Source organism: Doryrhamphus excisus, linkage group LG13, assembly GCF_037039965.1.
Source record: "Doryrhamphus excisus strain RoL-2023G ecotype Guam linkage group LG13, RoL_Dexc_Guam_v1.1, whole genome shotgun sequence".
Lineage (NCBI taxonomy): Eukaryota > Metazoa > Chordata > Actinopteri > Syngnathiformes > Syngnathidae > Doryrhamphus > Doryrhamphus excisus.
The window spans coordinates 4,866,045-4,886,424 of record NC_136369.1 but is presented as its reverse complement, the minus strand read 5'-3'; the positions used below and the strand labels follow the sequence as shown (position 1 = coordinate 4,886,424).

The 20,380-nt window shown below is 40.9% G+C and overlaps 1 protein-coding gene across 12 annotated transcripts in view; it reads right to left on the bottom strand.

The window, feature by feature from the left end:
• The window catches only part of trip4 (thyroid hormone receptor interactor 4), a 64,109-nt gene extending 44,774 nt beyond the window's left edge, over positions 1-19,335 (bottom strand). For 6 of the 12 annotated variants that reach the window (XM_078795799.1, XM_078795800.1, XM_078795798.1 and 3 more), the window contains exons 1-6: positions 19,134-19,333; positions 9,976-10,157; positions 9,775-9,905; positions 6,257-6,472; positions 6,097-6,175; positions 27-132 (exon numbers count right to left, since the gene is read on the bottom strand). In XM_078795799.1, coding sequence (XP_078651925.1) covers positions 27-132; positions 6,097-6,175; positions 6,257-6,472; positions 9,775-9,905; positions 9,976-10,157; positions 19,134-19,213 — 794 coding nt within the window. In that variant the 5' untranslated portion in view covers positions 19,214-19,333. Of the gene's footprint in view, positions 1-26; positions 133-6,096; positions 6,176-6,256; positions 6,473-9,774; positions 9,906-9,975; positions 10,158-19,133 lie in introns of all 12 variants that reach the window. The other 6 variants (XR_013629696.1, XM_078795802.1, XM_058089744.2 and 3 more) reach the window with 2 other exon arrangements.
• Positions 19,336-20,380: the final 1,045 nt, after the last annotated feature.

The window sequence follows — 20,380 nt, the reverse complement described above, 5'->3', positions numbered from 1 at the left end:
CAAATGAGTCACTTAGTAAAGCGTACCTATTTCTGTCATATTCTAATAGTTTTTCTTTGTGCTGGACAGCCTTCTCCAAGCCAGCCTTCATCTTAGATTCTTGAAGTGCCGGGTAATCCCTTTCGCCACAATCTGTCCCAAAAAAAATACATTCACATGTAGGGTTGGGCATCAAGCATCAATGGGAACCGAGACTAACAGTCCAATTCTCCCAGAATCATTGGTGTTTTTATAATTTTATTTTGATTCCCATTTCCGATGATTGACCGGCCCCAACATAGAAGACGGTGAACACCAACAAATAAGTGGCAGGAAGCATTTGTGTTCATCCATTTCAACCGTGGACAGTGTGCGACAGTGCTCAAAAGTTTGCCTGAAATTCTGTATAAAAAATAAAAATAAAAACACATTTGGCGCAGTGCAACATTCGCAACACCATCATATAATGCAAAAGAGGCTGCACTCTTAACAAGATTAAACACCGCGGAATTCCCGTGTACAGAGTATTTTGTTTTTCACGCGCTACGCTGGACTTCTTCCAACCAGTCAGTTAAATAAAACAATAAATTGCATTAATCTTGCGCCAACAAAGCAGCAAAAAATGTACATATACTCAAATATCCAGCTAAAATAAGGCTGTGTACTTTTTCATAGACAAACGATGTGACATTAACACTAGCTTGAGCCAGCAAGTAGGCAGACCCCGTGAAGTGTTAGTCCATTCGCCGCACTTGTTTGATATTCTGCACACAGGTTAACAGGAACTCAGTAACAGTTACACTTTGTCTATTCAGCACCATAAAATACTCACCAACACGTGCTGTGTATTTTTTTTTTCATGAGATTTTCAAAAATAAAATCATTTGTGAACATGTTCTATGGAAAGAGACTTCAAAACATATACATTCTAGTTCAATGGCTTTTTTCAATATATATATACACTGCTCACAAAAATTAAAGGAGCACTTTAAAGAAACACATTAGATACATCAGATCTCAATGTGAAGTTGGATATCTATACAAATAATGACAGGGCAGTCTTAGGAACAAAAGGATGCCAAGTCTTTTAATGGAAATAAAAGTTTTCAGCCTACAGAGGGCTCAATTGTGTAGACACCATAAAATCAGAGTGAAATGAAGATGTGGCAGGCCAGTCCATTTGTTCCAAAACTTAATTTCTGCAACTCAAAATGCTTTTCTGTATCTTGTGTGGCCCCCACGAGCTTGTATGCATGCTTGACAACGTCGCGGCATGCTCCTAATGAGACGACGGATCGTGTCTTGTGGCATTTCCTCCCAGATCTGTGTGAGGGCATCCCTGAGCTCTTGTACAGTCTGAGGAGCAACCTGGCGGCGCCTAATGGACCCAAACATAATGTCCCAGAGATGTTCTATTGGGTTTAAGTCAGGGGATCGTGAAGGCCATTCAATTGTTTCAATTCCTCCAACCTCCAGGTACTGCCTGCGTACTCTTGCCACGTGAGGCCGGGCATTGTCATGCATTGGGATGAAACCAGGACCTACTGCACCAGCGTAGGGTCTGACAATGGGTTCAAGGATTTCATCTCGATACCTTATGGCAGTCAGAGCACCATTTCCTAGGCAGTAGAGGTCTGTCATGTTGAACGACGTTGCAGGCAGCATAATGTTCTCCTTGTCTTCTCCAGACTCTTTCACTTCTATCACAGGTGCTCAGGGTGAACCTGCTCTCGTGTGTGAAAAGTACAGGGCGCCAGTGGCGGACTTGCCAATTCTGGTGTTCTTGAGCAAATGCCAGTGGAGCTCCACGGTGCTGGGCACTGAGCACAGGGCCCACTACAGGACGTTGGGCCCTCAGGCCACCTTCATGAAGTCTGTTCCTGATTGTTTGGGTAGACACATTCACACCAGTGGTCCTCTGGAGGTAATTCTGTAGGGCACGAGCAGTGCTCAGCCTGTTCCGTCTTGCACAAAGGAGCAGGTATCAGTCCTGCTGTGGGGTTGAGGACCTTCTACGACCCTGTCCAGCTCTCCGAGAATAACCACCAGTCTCCTGAAATCTCCTCCATGTTCTGGAGATTGTGCTGGGAGACACATTAAACCTTCTTGCTGCAGCATGTGTGGATGTGCCATCCTGGAGAAGTTGGGCAACCTGTGCAACTTCTGTAGGGTTAAGGAATGGCTTCATACTGCCAGTAGAGATGATTATGCAAGCCAAAATCAGCACTAGTGGAAAACCAGCCAAAAAAGATCAAGAGGGAGAAACTTGAAATGACCTCCACATGTAAATCCAGTTCTGTTTTGGGGGTTTTCTAATTGTTGCCACTGAAGTGGACCTGTTGTTAATTCTATGAACACCAATACAGCTGAAATTGATTAACAAGGCCCCCAGCTGCTTAACCAACCAGAAAATTGGGTACTAAAAGTGTTCCAATATAAGTGGAAACAACACATACAAAATATTTTTCCAATACATGATTATTTAGGGGTGCCACCATACAGTGCACCCGGAAAGTATTCACAGCGCTTCACTTTTTCTACATTTTGTCATGTTACAGCCTCATTCCAAACTGAATTAAATTAATCTCTTACCTCAAAATTCTACACAAAATACTCCATTATGACAATGTGAAAAAAGTTTTTTTGACATGTTTTGAATTCATTAAAAATAGAAAACAAAAAAATCACATTTACATAAGTATTCACAGCCTTTGCCATGAAGCTCAAAATTGAGCTCAGGTGCATCTTTTTTCCACTGATCATCCTTGAGATCTTTCTACAGCTTAATTGGAGTCCACCTGCAGTAAATTCAGTTGATTGGACATGATTTGGAAATATAATAACTGTCTATATAAGGTCCCACAGTTGACTGTGCATGTCAGAGCACAAACACCAAGCATGAAGTCAAAAGAACTGTCTGTAGACCTGCGAGACAGGATTGTCTTGAGGCACAAATCTGGGGAAGGATACAGAAAAATTTCTGCTGCTTTGAAGGTCACAATGAGCACAGTGGCCTCCATTATTCATAAATGGAAGACGTTTGGAACCACCAGGACTCTTCCTAGAGCTGGCCGGCCTTCTAAACTGAGCGATCGGGGAAGAAGGGCCTTAGTCAGGGAGGTGACCAAGGCCCCGATGGTCACTCTGTCAGAGCTCCAGCGTTCCTCTGTGGAGAGAGGAGAGCCTTCCAGAAGGACAACCATCTCTGCAGCAATCCACCAATCAGGCCTGTATGGTAGAGTGGCCAGACGAAAGCCACTCCTTAGTAAAAGGAACATGGCAGCCTGTCTGGAATTTGCCAAAAAGCACCTGAATGACTCTCAGACCATGAGAAACAAAATTCTCTGGTCTGATGAGACAAAGATTGAACTCTTTGGTGTGAATTCCAGGCGCCATGTTTGGAGGACACCAGGCACTGCTCATCACCAGGCCAATACCATCCCTACAGTGAAGCATGGTGGTGGCAGCATCATGCTGTGGGGATGTTTTTCAGCAGCAGGAACTGGCAGACTAGTCAGGATAGAAGGAAAATGAATGCAGCAATATATAGAGATATCCTGGATGAAAACCTGCTCCAGAGCGCTCTTGACCTCAGTAGACTGGTCATGTACCTTGACCATATAGACAGTAGACATTAGCACACAGCCAAGATCTCAAAAGATTGGCTTCAAAACCACTCCGTGAATGTCCTGGAGTGGCCCAGCCAGAGTCCAGACTTGAATCCGATCGAACATCTCTGGAGAGATCTGAAAATGGCTGTGCACAGACGTCTCCCATCCAACCTGATGGAGCTTGAGACTTATTGCAAAGAAGAATGGGCAAAACTGCCTAAAGATAGGTGTGCTAAACTTGTTGGATCATATTCAAAAAGACTTGAGGCTGTAATTGCTGCCAAAGGTGGATCAACAAAGTATTAAGCAAAGGCTGTGAATACTTATGTAAATGTGATTTTTTTGTTTTCTATTTTTAATAAATTCAAAACATGTCAAAAAAAACTTTTTTCACATTGTCATAATGGAGTATTTTGAGGTAAGAGATTAATTTAATACAGTTTGGAATGAGGCTGTAACATGACAAAATGTAGAAAAAGTGAAGCGCTGTGAATACTTTCCGGTTGCACTGTACATCTGTTTTTGTGGAATAAAGGGGTGAACAGTGCTCACTGGTTGCCATGGAGATTTGAGGTCAGCAAAGACTCCAACTCAAGAACTGCAGTGATCTTTGATGTTTTTGTTGTGGTTTTGTCTTTGTAATTTGAATGATTTGTAGTCATATTTATAGGTATTTAGTGCTCACTGCCTCTACTGTAGCTAACATCAGCTAGCTACAGTTTGCTAATGACAGTAAGCTGAGCATTAGCCTAACATCAACAACAGTAATATAGAGTAGACAGTATTACTGATGCCTCATATTCTCTGCCTCCTATGCAACAGCTGATCGAGAATAGAATGGGCTATCAATTCTGCGTTCAAAATAAGTCCGGTCAATGTCTGTGTGATGAATGTGGTGAATGACTGTGCCGAGCGTGGCGTCAAACTCACATCCGAATTTGTCGCAATGGCCAGGAAGGAGAAGCACCTGCAGAATGTGCTGCAGGTAGTTGAACATGACCACAGCCAACAGCCAAACATTCGTCGCTGCAAACGCAAGCTGATCCCTGAATAGGAGGGTTACTCCTGGGTGGCAGGTGGGATGAAAAATCTGGGGTTAGATGCACTGGTGAGGTTCAGTTCAGATTTAATCTCTCCCTTGTGATGTTCCTCAGTGGAGAGGACTCTGGCACAATAGACTGAGCAATTAAGTTTGAAGTTTAGTTAATGTTCTTATCCCTGTGAGTTTCTAGTGAGTTTGCCAGTAGAGAGAGTTTGTTATTTAAATGTGTTACTATTGCGCCTTGTGTTTACAATAAAATACAAATAAAATAAAAAACAAAGTGTTTAAACTTTATATGTATGTCAAATATCCATCACTGCTACATAAAATTCAGGGTAAGGCCATGTGAACATGTCCCATTTACCGCCATTCATTTTGTCAATAGAACAAATGAATGGAGAATCTTGAAAGTTGAATTCTGAGGAATACCCAAACCAAAGAGAAAAATGATATATTTACTTTGATAATCCTGATGTATGCTGTATAGAAGTTCATTGTACTCAACATTTCCAGGTCAACTTTTTGGCAATTAGACTAGAAATTGCACATTTTCCGAAATTTTACAAAAGTTTATGTGTGAGGTGGCACCCCTAAATCTCAATGGGTTTCCTCAAAACATTTTTATGTTCATTAGAAAAAAATAAAATGCCAGCCAAATTGATATTATCAAATTAAAATTTCCCATTCAAATTTGATGCACCCTAATATATATATGTATATATATATGTACATATTATATTATATATATATATAATATTTTCAATATATACTGGTTGAAAATAGACCTGTGAGAAATTTAAAGCTAAATAATTTATAATACTGAGTTATAATTTTATTTTAAGACAGCTGGGATAGGCTCCAGCATCCCCACAAAACTTGTGAGCATAAATGGTAGAAAATGAATGAATGAATGAATGAATGAAAAACACGGCACTTGAGTGGTTAGCGCGTAGGCCTCACAGCAAAGAGTTATATCCCACCCTCGGCCATCTCTGTGTGGATTGCACGTCTTGCCCATGCATGCGTGGGTTTTCTCGGGTACTCCGGTTTGCTCCCACATTCAAACATGCTAGTTAATTGGCGACTCCAAATTGTCCATAGGTATAAATGTGAGTGTGAATGGTTGTTTGTCTGTATGTACCCTGTGATTGGATAGGCTCCAGCACCCCCACGACCCTCGTGAGGATAAGCGGTAGAAAATGAATGAACGAACAACCCTGGAGACATTCATTTCATTCAAGAACTTTGGTTGAAGCAATCATTTAAACCATGCAAACTTTTAAGGCCCTACCTAAGAATCGGAATTGTTAGCAACTGGAATCAAAACAAGGAATTGCAATCCGAATCGTATTCGCTGAAATTCAAATGATGTCCAACCCAACTGTAATCCAACTCCTGAACTGATTCAAATGATGGTTCAATTTTTATGCTTTACTTGGAATACCACTAATTACTGATTCTCACCTCCCATCAGCTTCTTTCTTAATTTCTGACTTTTGTTTGAGTCACGCAGTAGGATCTCCTCCTCCTCTTTGGTGCAAACCTGGAGATGCAAAAAACATATAAGTAACGATTGGCTTTCAATTTAATTGTAAAAATAAATTGATTAATAAAACTCTATTACCAGTTTACTGCAAAAGAGGCAGGGCCCAGATCCTTCTTGCTCACATACAATGCGACCACAGCTGATGCAGTTGTTGATAAGTCTGTGCTTCTGAGCCAGGCACTCACAGCTATGTCGGCCAGGGAGAATCACCGTCAGCTTGTCCTGTCCCTCTTTGCAATATAGGCTTGTAAACTTGTTTTTCTTCTTTGTTAAATAAGCACTATTTTCTTGAACCTGTAGTTAAGAAAGGTAATAATGCAATGTCATTAAAATACACGTTAGACAAACATTTTGATTCACAGGCAACAAAATGGGGTGAGGGAGAGGGGGGAAGACTATATATCTGATGCATGCACACTATTTCACACTTACAGTCGTATGAAAAAGTTTGGGCACTCCTGATAATTTTCAAGATTTTCCTTTATAAATCATTGGTTGTTCGGAGAAGCAATTTCTAGTTAAGGCAGGCCAAGAAAAAAAATCTCAGATAAACAGGCAAAAGATGGTGAGAACATTCAAACTCAACCCACAGACAACAGACAACCCAGCTACAAAAACCTACAACATGATCTTGGTGCAGATGGTGTCATTGTGCATTGTTCAACTATACAGCACACTTTGCACAAGGAGATGCTGTATGGGAGAGTAATGCGGCAGAAGATTTTTTTGCGCACATGACGCAAAGAGTCGCTTGAGGTATGCTCAAGCACATTTTGGAATAGGGTGCTGTGGACTGAATAAACTAAAATTGAGTTATTTGAACATAACAAGTGGTGGTATGCATGGCAGAAGAAGAACACAGCATTTCAAGACAAACATTCAGTAACATTTGGTGGTGGTTCCATCATGCTTTGGGGCTGTGTGGCCAGTGCAGGTACTGGAAAGCTTGTTGAAGTTGAAGGCTGCATGGACTCCAGTCAGTATCAGCAGATTATTGCTAACTATAGTCAAGAATCAGTGACCGAGTTGAAGTTGAGCCGGGACTGGATACTACAAAGCAATGACCCTAAACATTGCTCAAATTGTACTGACTAAAACTGAGATGTTTTGTAAAGAAGGATGGTCAAAAATACCTTCAACCAGAAACCGGACCCTTATTGTAAGCTATAGAAAGCGTTTAGAGGCTGTTGTGGCTGCAAAAGGAGGATCTACTATATATTGATGTACTGTTGGGGTGCCCAAATGTATGCGCCTGCCTACTTTTGCTTAGGTAATTATTGCACAGTTTCTGTAAATCTTGTTAACTTCATTATATTCTCAATTATTACTGTGTTTTTATGCTATATGATATATTTAACTGAATTTGCTGATCTGAGGGGCCGCACGGTGATCTAGTGGTTAAAACACAGTCAGGAGATTTGGAAGACCTAGGTTAGATTCTCCACTTGGTATCTCTTGTGTGGAGTTTGCATGTTTTTCTCCGGGTACTCCGGTTTCCTCCCACATTCCAAAAACATGCACATTGTTAATTGTAAACTCCAAATTGCCCATAAGTATGAATGTGAGTGTGACTGTTTGTCTATATGTGCCCTGCGATTGGCTGGCGACTCGTCCAGGTTGTACCCCACCTCTCGTCCGAAGACAGCTGGGATAGGCTCCAGCATACCCGCGACCCTAGTATAGATAAGCGTCATAGAAAATGGGTGGATTGCTGTTCCGAAAAAACAATGTTATAAAAGGAAAATCTTGAAAATGATCAGGGCTGCTCAAACGTTTCCATAGAACTGTATAATTCAGTCCACCTGGAATTATAAGTCTTATTTTATCTGTAAACGTGAACATACAATTTGCTGTATGTGCTTTTTTTCATGAATAAGACACCCGGAATGTACCTGAGTAAAAGATACACTACCCACAAAAAGTTAGGGATATTCGGCTTTTGGGTGAAATTTCAGGACAAGCCTAAAATGCATTAAAACCTTTACAGGTGAACTTAATGTGACCTTCTCTAAGCTTTTGAATGCACACGTCCAACTGTTAAGTGTGAAACCATAATGGGACCAAGACAACACCTAACAATGGATCAATAGTCTCTTGCCATTGGGATGCTTCAAACAGGACGTTCTCTGATGGGAGTGGCCACTGAGCTTTGAGTGTCACAGAGTGTCATCAGCAGGTTGCAACAAAGATATCGAGAGACTGGAAGAATCACAGAAAGGCGTAGACGTCCTTTGGCCACATCCCGTGCTGATGACCGCTACATTGTAAACACTGCCCTGAGAAACTGGATGATGAAAGCCAACAAGCTCAACTCCAGGCACGTTTAAGGGAGGTGAGAGGCATACAAGTGTCACGTCAGACCATCCAAAATCGTTTACATTAGCGTGGTCTGCAAGCTAGACGACCTGCACGGTACCTGACCACACCATCAGGCACAGGCATCATCGTCTCGCATGTGACAGGGAGCATTTACGCTGGACGAGGGACCAGTGGACCTCAGTGCTGTTATCTGATTAAATTTGATTCACATTGAGCAGAAATTATGGCCGACAACGATGTTAAAGATGTCAGTGAGAGCACTATGCATCAGCCACTGTTGTCACCAGGCGAGCTTTTGGTGGTGGTGGTGTTACAGAGTGGGCAGGGGTGTCCAGCTGGTACAGAACTGCCCTATACTTTGTGACAAGCCCATACTACCTGAATAACACCATTAATCCAGTGATTGTGCCCCTACATGAACAACACAGGCCTAATTTCCTCTTCTTGGACGACAATGCTCCTTCTCATCAAGGTGGCATCATCAGGGAACCGCTGTTGGAGACTGGTGTGCCTCAAATGGAATGGCCTGCACTTTGTCCAGACCTGAATGCCACTGAAAACCTGTGGGATCAGCTGAGTCGCCGTGTAGAGGCTCGAAGCCCTGCACCCCAGTACCTCAAAGAACTGAGGGCTGCCCTTCAAGAAAAGTGGGATGCCATGCCTCAGCAGACAGTAGGTTGCCTTGTGAACAACATGAGACATTGTTGTCAAGCTGCTGATGATGATGGAGACGTTGGATTTTTTTGTTGTGGTGTAACTACCATTGTTGTTACCTTTTGTTCCAATAATTTGTTTGAGATGAGGAAATCACCAGTCCATCCTTCTCCTTCATGATGATGAAGATGTCATCTGAAAGCCAAATATCCCTAACTTTTTGTGAGTAGTGTATGTGATATATATAATATGAACTATGAACAATAAAACACTGACTGTTAAAGAGTATGTGAACGTCAATCCTTTTTTCTTTTTCTTTTTTTGCTTCCCAGAGTGTGCAGTGGGAAAGTTAAGTTGTGTGTCACATAGTTGTTGACTTGTGTTAGTTGGCACCATAGGTGAGGTAGTCTGGATCGCTGCATTAGAAAAGCTACTTAAACCATCAAAAGGTTGTCTCAGATTGACTGACTGTTACTTACAAATCATCTTCCCAGTATGTTACATTTTTAAATACAAGCTTTTATATAGAAGCTACTGCCGGGCCGGACTCAAACACTTGGCCGGCCGCAGTTTGCCCACCTCTGTATTAGATCAAGAAAAAACTGAGCCTGTTGTGAACTCACCTTCATAACATCAATGGGGGTTTTGACTGCCTCTGGCTCGGGTTCTGTTTGACTCACAGTCCATACCTCCTGTTTGTTCCGACCCTTACGTTTAGACTTCTTTTGGAAGTCCTTGGTTATGTCCTGTGAGTCTAATTCAAGAAGAATATTGTAAATGGACAAGTTTAGAAATGCTTTGCCATTCTCCAAAAGCCTTCCCACCTGCTGTTGATGTTGACTCTTTCAACAGAAAAAGCCCAGAAGTATCTCCTGCCTGTCTTTGAGTCTTCTTCCATCTGCAGAGGAACTCTTGAATGAATTGTCCTTTTCGTCCATCTGTGCCCTGGAGTAGGTCGCCCACATACTCCTCAATCTCCTCAGCTTTTTCAATGGAAATAATGTATCTAAAAAACAACATGTTATCTTTTTTTTTGGGGGGGGGGGGGGGGGGTTGCTCATACTTTGTATTATTTAAAAAGATTATCAAATTCAAGTGACACAAAAACATGTGTGATTTAGAGAGAGCACAAAAAAAAACTCATTTCGCTTGATTTATTGGAAGGAAACTCACCAAGGTGGAGGCTGGTTAGCGTACCATAACATGTGTTCATCTGACCTTTTTTTTTTTTCTACACGCTCAGCAAACTATGCATGAGCAATGGGAAGAATGTATCTAATGGAGACTAGTGTGTGTTTGCATGAAAGCTACATGAAAAACTCTACAGCTCACAACTACTGCAATAATTCTTCCATCAATATATATTTTTTTTTTTCCAAGATGGCGGTGCGCTCAGACGCAGCGGCTCATGGCTCTCCTATTCAGTGTGTGTTTCTACAACTACTATATGTTTATTTGTGGACTTTTTGCTTCACCGCCTCGGCTATACACCACTACAGCCGACCTGATAGACATTGGATACCGACATAAAATGCCTGTTTCGACTTTAATACCAGCCACAACATCCCATGCGAACTAGCTGGACCGCCGGACTCCCTGTGGATTGTTGTCGGGTCTGGGAAGTGGCGCAAACGAAGGAGGGAGAGGAAGCAGAAGTGAGGTTGTAGAGCCGGCTTACGGCTAAAGCTAAAGCTAAAGCAACAACCACACAAACCACCCCTCCCGAGGTTGTATCTCACCAGATACAACGCCAGGTCTCTCACCTACAAGACGGATGACCTTGAAGTACAGCTCGTTGGAAACCGCTACGTTCGGGATTATTGTGCCCTCATCATCACGGAAACATGGTTCACTTCAAAGATCCCCGACACTAGCGTGGGGATCACTGGGATCGGACTGCGGACTCAGGGAAAAAGAGAGAGGTGGGGGACTCTGTATTTACGTGCATGAAAACTGGTACATGTCCGTGATATGCTGGGCTTACTTTCTGCCAAGAGAGATCACAGTGGTGATCGTCACTGCCGTTTATATCCCCCCAGACGCTAACGCTAACACGGCACTCTTTCTCCTGCTAAACACCATCAATGCACAACAACAGGCCCCGCCGAGGGTGTCCACATCATTGCTGGCGACTTCAATAGAACAGATCTTAAGACTGTACTCCCAAAGTTCTACCAGCATGTTAAATGCCCAACAAGAGGGAAAGGACTCCAGATCAAGTATACTCCAACATCAAACACGGATACAGAGCAATGCCCCTGCCCCACCTCGGACAGTCAGACCATCTTTCCCTGCAACAAAGACTATAACAACTTTTAAGTGAATTACAGGACTGCTTCCAATCCACAGACTGGCACCTCTTTGAAAATCAGGACCTGGAAATATTCACAGAGACAGTTCTGAATTACAATCAAGTTCTTCATGGGAACCATTTCGGTGACAAGAACCAGCACAAACTTAAACTTACCAAATACCACCCAAAAGTACATACAATTCTACACATGTTCACAAGCCTTACTTACTCAACCGTTTAAAGCCAATGTCAACGTTACACTGTCAACACCCTTAACGTTACCGACCTAATGCTAACAGAGCGAGCAGAAGAATGACCAACCGCAGAAGTAAATGCAGCGCCTCCCAGCGCAACAGAATAATCTACCGGTCAAGCTCCACTATTAATGATAGTTGAAAACAGCATCTGAAACTCAGGTGAAAGGTGGTGTGTTTACAAAGCAAAATATGGATGCAACTAACTTCAGCCTCCTCTGTCTCCTCCTCCGCAACTTGTTAAATGTTGTGATACTAAAATGTTTGTATTCGGGAACAATTAAAACATTAGAAAGTTGCGTTTCTTCATGAGACCGCAGTACATGCCCGGATCAGCGAATGAGTGACTGGGTGAATGGGTGTTCAGCAGTCAGGGGCGGGGACAGAGCAACACAGAGCAGTCTGCCCGCCCCTGACTGCTGAACACCCAGTCACTCATTCACATTTAACAAGTATTTGTTCAAATTAGGCCTGCACGATATCGTCATCGCGATATCTGCAACCTATCCATATCAAAAAGATGCGCGATAAATTCTATTTAATGAAGGCATAAGCAACACATTTCTTCCATGCACACTTTGGCCAATCCCGTGCTACTTTATACGAGCGCAGCCTTAAGATGCCGCTTTTCTATTGGCCAGAGCGAGCCATTCTCTCGTTCTCGGCGGAGGACCTGAAGGTTTAACAAAGATATGGATGGAGACCAAAGCAGAGAGCAGCTTGTTCCTAAAAGACACTACACCGCCGGAATTTGGGACTACTTTGGTTTTACAACACAGGACGAAGTTATTTGCAAGTCATGCCGTAAAACAGTGGCTCCATCGAGGGGAAACACGACACATCTCCACAGCCACCTACAACACAACAACAAGGGCCTTTACGATGTGTATTTGCACTGTAAAACCTAATAGCACATATTTTTAAACCACTTAAGTTAATTAGACTTGATTCTTGAAAAACATTACACTCACTTACTTAAAATGAATATACTTAAACGATAATTGTTTTAATAACTCTTTCATTTTTAGTGCATTTAAAGTTACAGAAGGTTTCAAGTAGATGTTAACAAACCTATTTAGTTAGATAAACTCATCTTCTCTGATTTGATTTAAATTTTTGAGCGAGTTTTGTGAAACCTGCTGGAACCTGTTTGCACCTGTTCAACCTCACATCTTCAGCAGCACGGTACCCACATGGGGAGCACAGCTGAATTATTTCAGTTTTATCAAGAAATCAGAAGGCGATCTGAAACGACCTCTTCATTTCGCCAGCGGCGAATGGACCTTGATGTCTTGTCTATGTCCCCCCGCTTTGTCGTTCACCCTTTGCTTACGTTCGCTTTTAAGGGTAAGTTAGCCAATTAACATATCTCAGAACAGAAAACTCCAAACCGTGTCACATTGCCAAATAAAAATGTTGCCTGATAAATGAAGTTGTTCACTGGTATCGCTAGCAAACGTTCGTCGTAGCTAATGTTAGTTAATATATGACGTTAAATACATGTTGAACTTGACCTATGACTTGCGTCTTCAACTTTCTTTCAGATTACCCTCAAGGACAGACTAAGGACACACTGGAGACACAGAGACTCGAGATGGTGGAGCAGTTTAAGAAGATGTCCATGGAGAAAGATATGGTTCTCATTCATCGACATATGCAGCAGACCTTCGCACTGAGACGGGAAGAAATAGTACATTCAGACCCTCCCATGGTTGATGTTGTTGCAAGATGGCCTGCACTCTTCTGTAAAGCCCAGGTGGGTAAAAATATAAGAGCACATGTAATGTAAAAATAACTGTCTATTTTGTCTACATAAGTCCATCATAAGTTTAAAATTGAGATGCAGGACTTTTTCATTGTGTAATGGGTAAAAAAAAAAAGCCAGTCTCTTTTTGTATTCCATTACTGTGAATTCCATCACATCACCAATCAGAGTCTTCGCTACTCCTTCTTTGCTGCACTCGACAAGCACACACCTCAGCTTTTAAAGCTCTACCAAATGAAGAAAATCTGAAGTTTCGGTGAAAGGTTACAAGCTCTTATATGGCGACCAGGTACAACTACTCCCATACAATAAATCAATGATAAAATCTGATTATTGCATTCAGTCTAACTTCACATGTTCACATGTTGTCCTTTTTGTGTACTTTATGACAAGAACAACATTACTGCAGCGAGGACAGCTGCCCTGGCCGGCCTCCCGCTGTACCTAAAGGAGGATTCTTCTGGTGTCTTCAAAACTTGCCAGGTATTTTTCTCATATAAATTTGGGATTTCTTTAATCAAAGTTGATCACATGTCATTGGTAATCACATATTCTAAGAAATAAAATCCTTACAGAAATCCTGTCTTGAAGCAGATGTAAGCTTCAGGATGAAGAGGCACCCCACGGTAAAGCAGTGGCTCTGCTGACTGTGGTCAGTGAGGATGAGGTGCCAACTGGAATACCTTTTGAAACACACCATGTGTCCATCGTCCTCGAGGGTCAGGTTGTAATGTCTTACAGATCTTGGCCTGATGCAGTTGCAAATTTATTTGGACTGATTTATGCTCTCCATTGAACTACCCTGAGAAGCTGAATGGGTTTTTTGAGTTTATCCAGGTTGTCCTCTTAAACCTTGATGATGGTAGAAAGTAGCTGAAACCAAAGTTGCAGGCCTTAAAAAAAATGAGCTAACTTGGTAAAAGCTGTACCTGTATGTTGAATCAAGCGTAGCGTTGAGTAGCTGTTGTTTTGAATATTATGCTTTTCCAATTTGAAAAAAGATATTTCAGTACATTTCTACATTTTCAAACTTCCATCGTCAGTCTCGTTGTGACAACAATCTAAGTTGTATGTTTGAGTTTCAAGTTTGTATTCTTGAAAATATGGTCTTGTAATTTCAGTTGAGAAGTCTACACAAGGTAACATAGAAAAGCATTGAAATTTCTGGAAATGTCTTTAGTAATATAGAATTACTCAGTTTGGTAGTTTTGTGTGGATCAGCATACTTTTGAGGGTGAGAAATCAAGCAGTTTTTTTCTGCTTGATTTTGCATTTTAAGTGTGTTGCTGCCTCCCTTAATTCTTAAAGTCTTGTAGACTTAAACAGCCTATTGAACAATGTTCAATAAATAATGCTTGTATTGTTTTTAAATAAATGACAAATTTGTTTTAAATAATTGTCTCATTTGTGTTCATATAACTTAAACAGTTTAAGGCATTCGGTTTCCTTAAATGAAGTGAGTAATCACTACTGCAAAACATTAAGTTTATACCATTAGAGTTAATGAGACATGTTTGAGTTTCTAGTACTGAAACGATACTATCTGAATTATTTATTTAGCTTTAGTAATTCTAACTTTAAATTGAGTCTTTGTAGCTTAAACAATAAGGGTTGCTTTGACTTAACTGAAAAACAATGTTCTACTTATAATGTTTGAGTTAATAAACTTAAATGATTTAAGGCAGGGGTGCTCATTAAGTTGATCGCGATCTACCGGTTGATCGCGGAGGTGGTACTGGTCGATCGCAGCGTGACATTAAAAAAATATCATCCTAGCATCAATGCCGTCACTTGATTGATATAAAGGGCAGCCATTCAGATGACAACTGAATGTTGCCAGGGCTCTATATTAAAAACCAAAATGACTTGCCCATAGGGAATCCTTAAGGTGAGAACTACTTGCCCGAACTTGCCCCATGTAAAATGAAAAGACTGCCATAATGATATCATGTAATTTTTTGTGGCATCACATGAGAATCTCAAATAAATAAAATAATAAAATAAATAATACCTTACACATCGTAGTCGTAGTAAGCAGTGATATTTATAAGTTGTGCACCACAATGAAACATTATTGAATAGACACATTTGTGTACTAGTAATGTGTTTTTAATCCAGAAAAAAATGCTCAATGATCAAACAATAATTTGTGAAGCAAAGGTGAGAAAAACACACAGAGAAATGGAAGCGCTAGATTTTGTAGCTTGTGCAAAATCAGCACTTGGTATTGGATCTAATCAGTGGTGTTTCATTGTGACCACTTCAAATTGTCACAGCATTGTGATTCACTCACCTGTGCCATCATTTGATTTGCCGCTAATAAAATACTTGTTTTGGAGGCACTGGTTCATCACTTTTTGCTGTTTCCTTCAGAATTAGACGATGTTGACAGCGACGCCATGATGGATGTTTTCGTAGTCAAACGATCGCTGATTGGTTGATCGCGAACAACGGGTGTGGGTAAAACACGGATTGTGGATTACGGACCGCGGTCTAAATAAACGATTCTGATTGGTCCATTGCAAGGATTGCTTTGCAAATTACTACCGGAATTACGCAGTCCGTGTTTTACCAACACCCAACAAGAACCGCTTTAAAAAAAACTCTTGGCAGTATGGCATGCCAAAGTGCACTTGTCCGACGGGAATATCACTGATTAGATTTACTTGCCCGAATTTTGTTTTAACTTGCCCCAGGCCATCGGTACATCGTTATTGTCGAGCCCTGGTTGCCTTTCAGGTGACCAATCAAATCAAACAACGTCTCTAAGTGCAGCAGAACTTACGATGTCAGCCTATCATCCATCCCCGTTACTTGATTGACATACAGGACAACCAGTCAGATGACAACTGAATTTTTACCTTTAGGTCACCGCTCATGCGTAAACAACGATGCAAAGTGCTAAGCTAGTCGGCGAATTGCGTCAGATTTTAAGCCCTCGCTAAAGTTTATGGTCACTAAAATGAGTGAAGTAGCTGGACCAAGTAAAAAGGCAAAAACATATCACTTCCATACGGAATGGGAGGTGGACTTTTTTTTTCACAATGTCTTTTTCGAAGTGCGTTTGCCTGGCTAACCTGGCTATCAGCAGCTACCGTCCGGACTTTGCATCCCTGGCTGATTCAATTCAGTCATCAAAGTAAACTCAGGTAATTACAAAAAATGTTAATAGTTAATTATGTGTGTTTTGCAATATTGGCTCATTTGGTTATGTAAGGTACATCAACATACATTGTACGTACAAATAATCCTCAATACATTTGAAAATAAATAGATGTTTTGCATTTTTGTAGTGGGTAGATCATTTTGACTCGGTCATTTTAAAAGTAGCTCGCATGCTGAAAAAGTGTGAGCACCCCTGATTTAAGGCAATCGGTTTCCTCAAACCATTTGAGTTCAACTAACTTGTCAGGTTTCACAGTGTGTAATCTAAAACTGCAGGTAAACCAAAGGCAAATTCTGAAATGAGCATTAATGAAAGTTTCGCTTCTGTCACATATTATGACAAAACTTCGAAGCGACACAAAGTTTTTAACTACAGCCATTACCCGATGTATCGCCAGATGTAAACGCTCCGTTCATGTTGTGTGTAAAGAGGGCTTATTGGAACTGGTAAAGGAGTTTACCAAAGATATCAGGTGCCATCACGAACATAGTTCTCCCAAGTCGCTATTGCTGAGATGTAAAATGTGTGAGGTCCTTAAAGGCAGAACCTGGTGAAGTGGATTTTTATGCTAGCACCACCGACATGTAGTCCAGTTCAACCAGTGAGTCCTATATGAGCCTTACTGGGTAAATGGCAACTTATGACACGGTGTGGCACAACACGAATAGCTCATCAAACTTTCCTTTTTGCCAGTATAATGCTATGGCTATCGATGTAAGAACGTCATGGAGGTTGCTAGATATCATTACTTAAATTAAACTCTTATAAGCTATTTTTATCATCATCATATCTGTCCAAACAAATGCACCTATGGTTGTACCAGGTATTAAAATTCAGCAATAAACTGAAGAAACAAGACTGGTCAAATAATTTATCCATGATTGTGTACAATTTGGTGAATGGGAAGTTTAAAAATGTTTATATTATAGGAACAAAACGGCAAAGCTCCTGCTTCAAAATGTTTGCAGACTGCACATAGTATTTTTCCAGGTACAAAAACTGAATGTAGATGTTAAGGTTTTTGCATCAAATTGTTTCCAGTTTGCATGAAAAATACACATGAACATATTCATGTGTTTTAATGCAAGTAAATGCAGCGTTTTAAATGCTTGAGTCATTTTTAGTTTGTCTGCAAAATAATAGAATAAGCAACTTTGGGCAAGACTTTAGGTCAACATAAATGTAAACATTAGTTCTTTTACATTTGAAAGTAGTTGAGTTGTGAGCTTAATTGCTTGTTTTCTGTTTTTTAGATAGATTTTAAAAAAAATATGATTCATGTATATTATATTTTTGGGGGGGAAGAAAAAGATATCGAAATAATATCGTTATCGAAAAATTAGACACCCATATCGCAATAATTACCAATATCGTGCAGCCCTAGTTCAAATTAATTATTCCTAAAAAAAGTCATTATTCGTGCCATTCCGAATACCACCCTTATCGTGTACACTACCTTCTTGGAGCACAGCACACAAAAACATACACCTGGCTCCCGTAACTTCTGGCACCAACTCCGGAATGGTTTGCCATCTCCTCCCTTTTCCTCCATCCCTCCCTAAGACGTCTTCCCCCGGTTTCATAAATTTAGCTGCTCGAGTTGTCTTGAACGCAGCATAATCATAGGATTGGACAATAGCAGTTTGGGGGAGAGGGGCTGGAGATCCAGCAGGGTGCAGGAATACTTTAAGCCCCGTAAACCAAGTTAAGTGTTTGTATTACTCAGCATTTTTACACGAACAACTGCAAATGAATAACGGCTCCAAATATCAGTTTCTTAGTATTTCCAGGTAGAAAAAAAAAATATAAAACAAAACTGCCAATTCAATTTTAATGAAATTTCATCTGCAGGTAGATGTTGAAGTAAATTAACAGTAAATGAATCTTCTTCCATAGATCCAGTCCATAAGTGTGAAAAGTTCTACTTCATTTTCCAAGCACCAATTGACATGATGTGTGGTCCAACACTCAATATAAATGCAATACAAAATGGTAGATGAAGAAGTAACCTACCTGGCAAACATGTGTACAAATGAAAATAAACCGATAAGATGTGAAAAAATGCATTTTAAAGACATCCGCAAGGACTCTCCAACAGAGCACACACGCTCACTGTCATATTTTTTCATTGCTAAAATAGAGGTTCTGTAACACTGCAGTGTAGCATGATCAAGCATGGACAGCATAAAAAAGAACGACTGTTTCAATACCAATTCTAAGTGAACCAGGACATTTCTTAGAAAGCCTGTTGTCATTTCCTGTTGTCATTGAGTGATGAACTGTATGAACAAAAACTATGGTAATTGTTATATACTATACTCTAACCAACCGACTTGCTAATACAGTAAGATTGTACAAAAAAGAAAATCGCTAAGAGAAACAACTATATTAAAATATTGTCGATATTTTCTTTTATCACAGTTCTGGCCTACCAAGCCAGTGCCATAAACACTTGCTGTAAACTACATTTTCACAGGAAAAAATACAGCTTATCGCTTTCTTACTTGACAATGTCTTCGGATGCCTCCAAATCAAAGTTGCGCTGTAACTGCTCCAAGCACCACTGCAGCAAATGGTCTGACATTTTAAACACAAAAAATGAATTCACGTCAAGGTAGCTTGTTCGTTATATCTCGTAGCATGGCTTTGTTGCCAGACGGTTGCATAACAGACCAACACACGGAAAACTCTGGTGCTGCAAAGAATGTCTTCCTGACGAAACTGCTCTAACATAAGATTCGTTCCGATACATTTTAAAACGCCAATTAATCACACGATATAAGGTATGACTTTGAAAAATAGACACGTTGGCATATTCTGTAAAATAATGTGCATTACAGATTGCACGACTTGCGTGGGTTTAGGCGGTAGCCATCATCTTTATTGCATTATCACATGTGATTGAACAATACTGCACAACGCAACTGCGCACTACAGTTGAAAGGGGACACCAGCACTTCTTGCACACAACTTACACAACTCACCGGTTGTTGGGATCAGCAATTTCAGTAAATATATCATATAGCATACAAAAACTATAGTTGAGAAGTGAAATGAAGTTTAGAGGATTTACAGAAAGTGTGGAATAGTTATTTAAACAAAAGTAGGCAGGTGCCTTAAATTTGGGCACCCTTGTTGTTTTATTGAATTGAATACCTTTAGCCCTAATTATTGGAACACAAAATTTGTTTGGTAAGCTCACTGACCCTTGCCTACATACACAAGGTGAAGCCAATAATGAGCGAGGGTATTTGAGGTGGCCAATTGCAAGTTGTTCTCCTCTTTGCATCTTCTGTGAAGAGTAGCAATATTCAATATTCAAATAACCTGAGCGCAAAGATTGTTTAACATCATGGTTTAGAGGCAAGATACAAAAGGTAGGTCAGAGATTTCCTTTCAGAGAAGGATGGTGAGAACAATCAAACTCAACCCACAGACCAGCTCCAAAGACCTGCAACATGATCTTGCTGCAGATGGTGTCACTGTGCATCATTCAACTTTTCACTTATTCTGGGAGAGTCATGGAAGAAGCCTTTTCTGTGCATGTTACGTGCCATGCGCGTGCGGCCCGGCCCCCTAATTTCTTTGCAGGTCCGGATTGGCCAGCCAGGGGCCGAGCCAGAGGATAAAGCAGCAAAGGTGACGTCGCGCTCTCTCTCTCACTCCTTCGACACACACTCTCCACGACTCCAAGTGCGTGCCGCACCTGCCGAGCCTTGCTCGCTGTCTTGTGTTGTACAATGTGTACAAG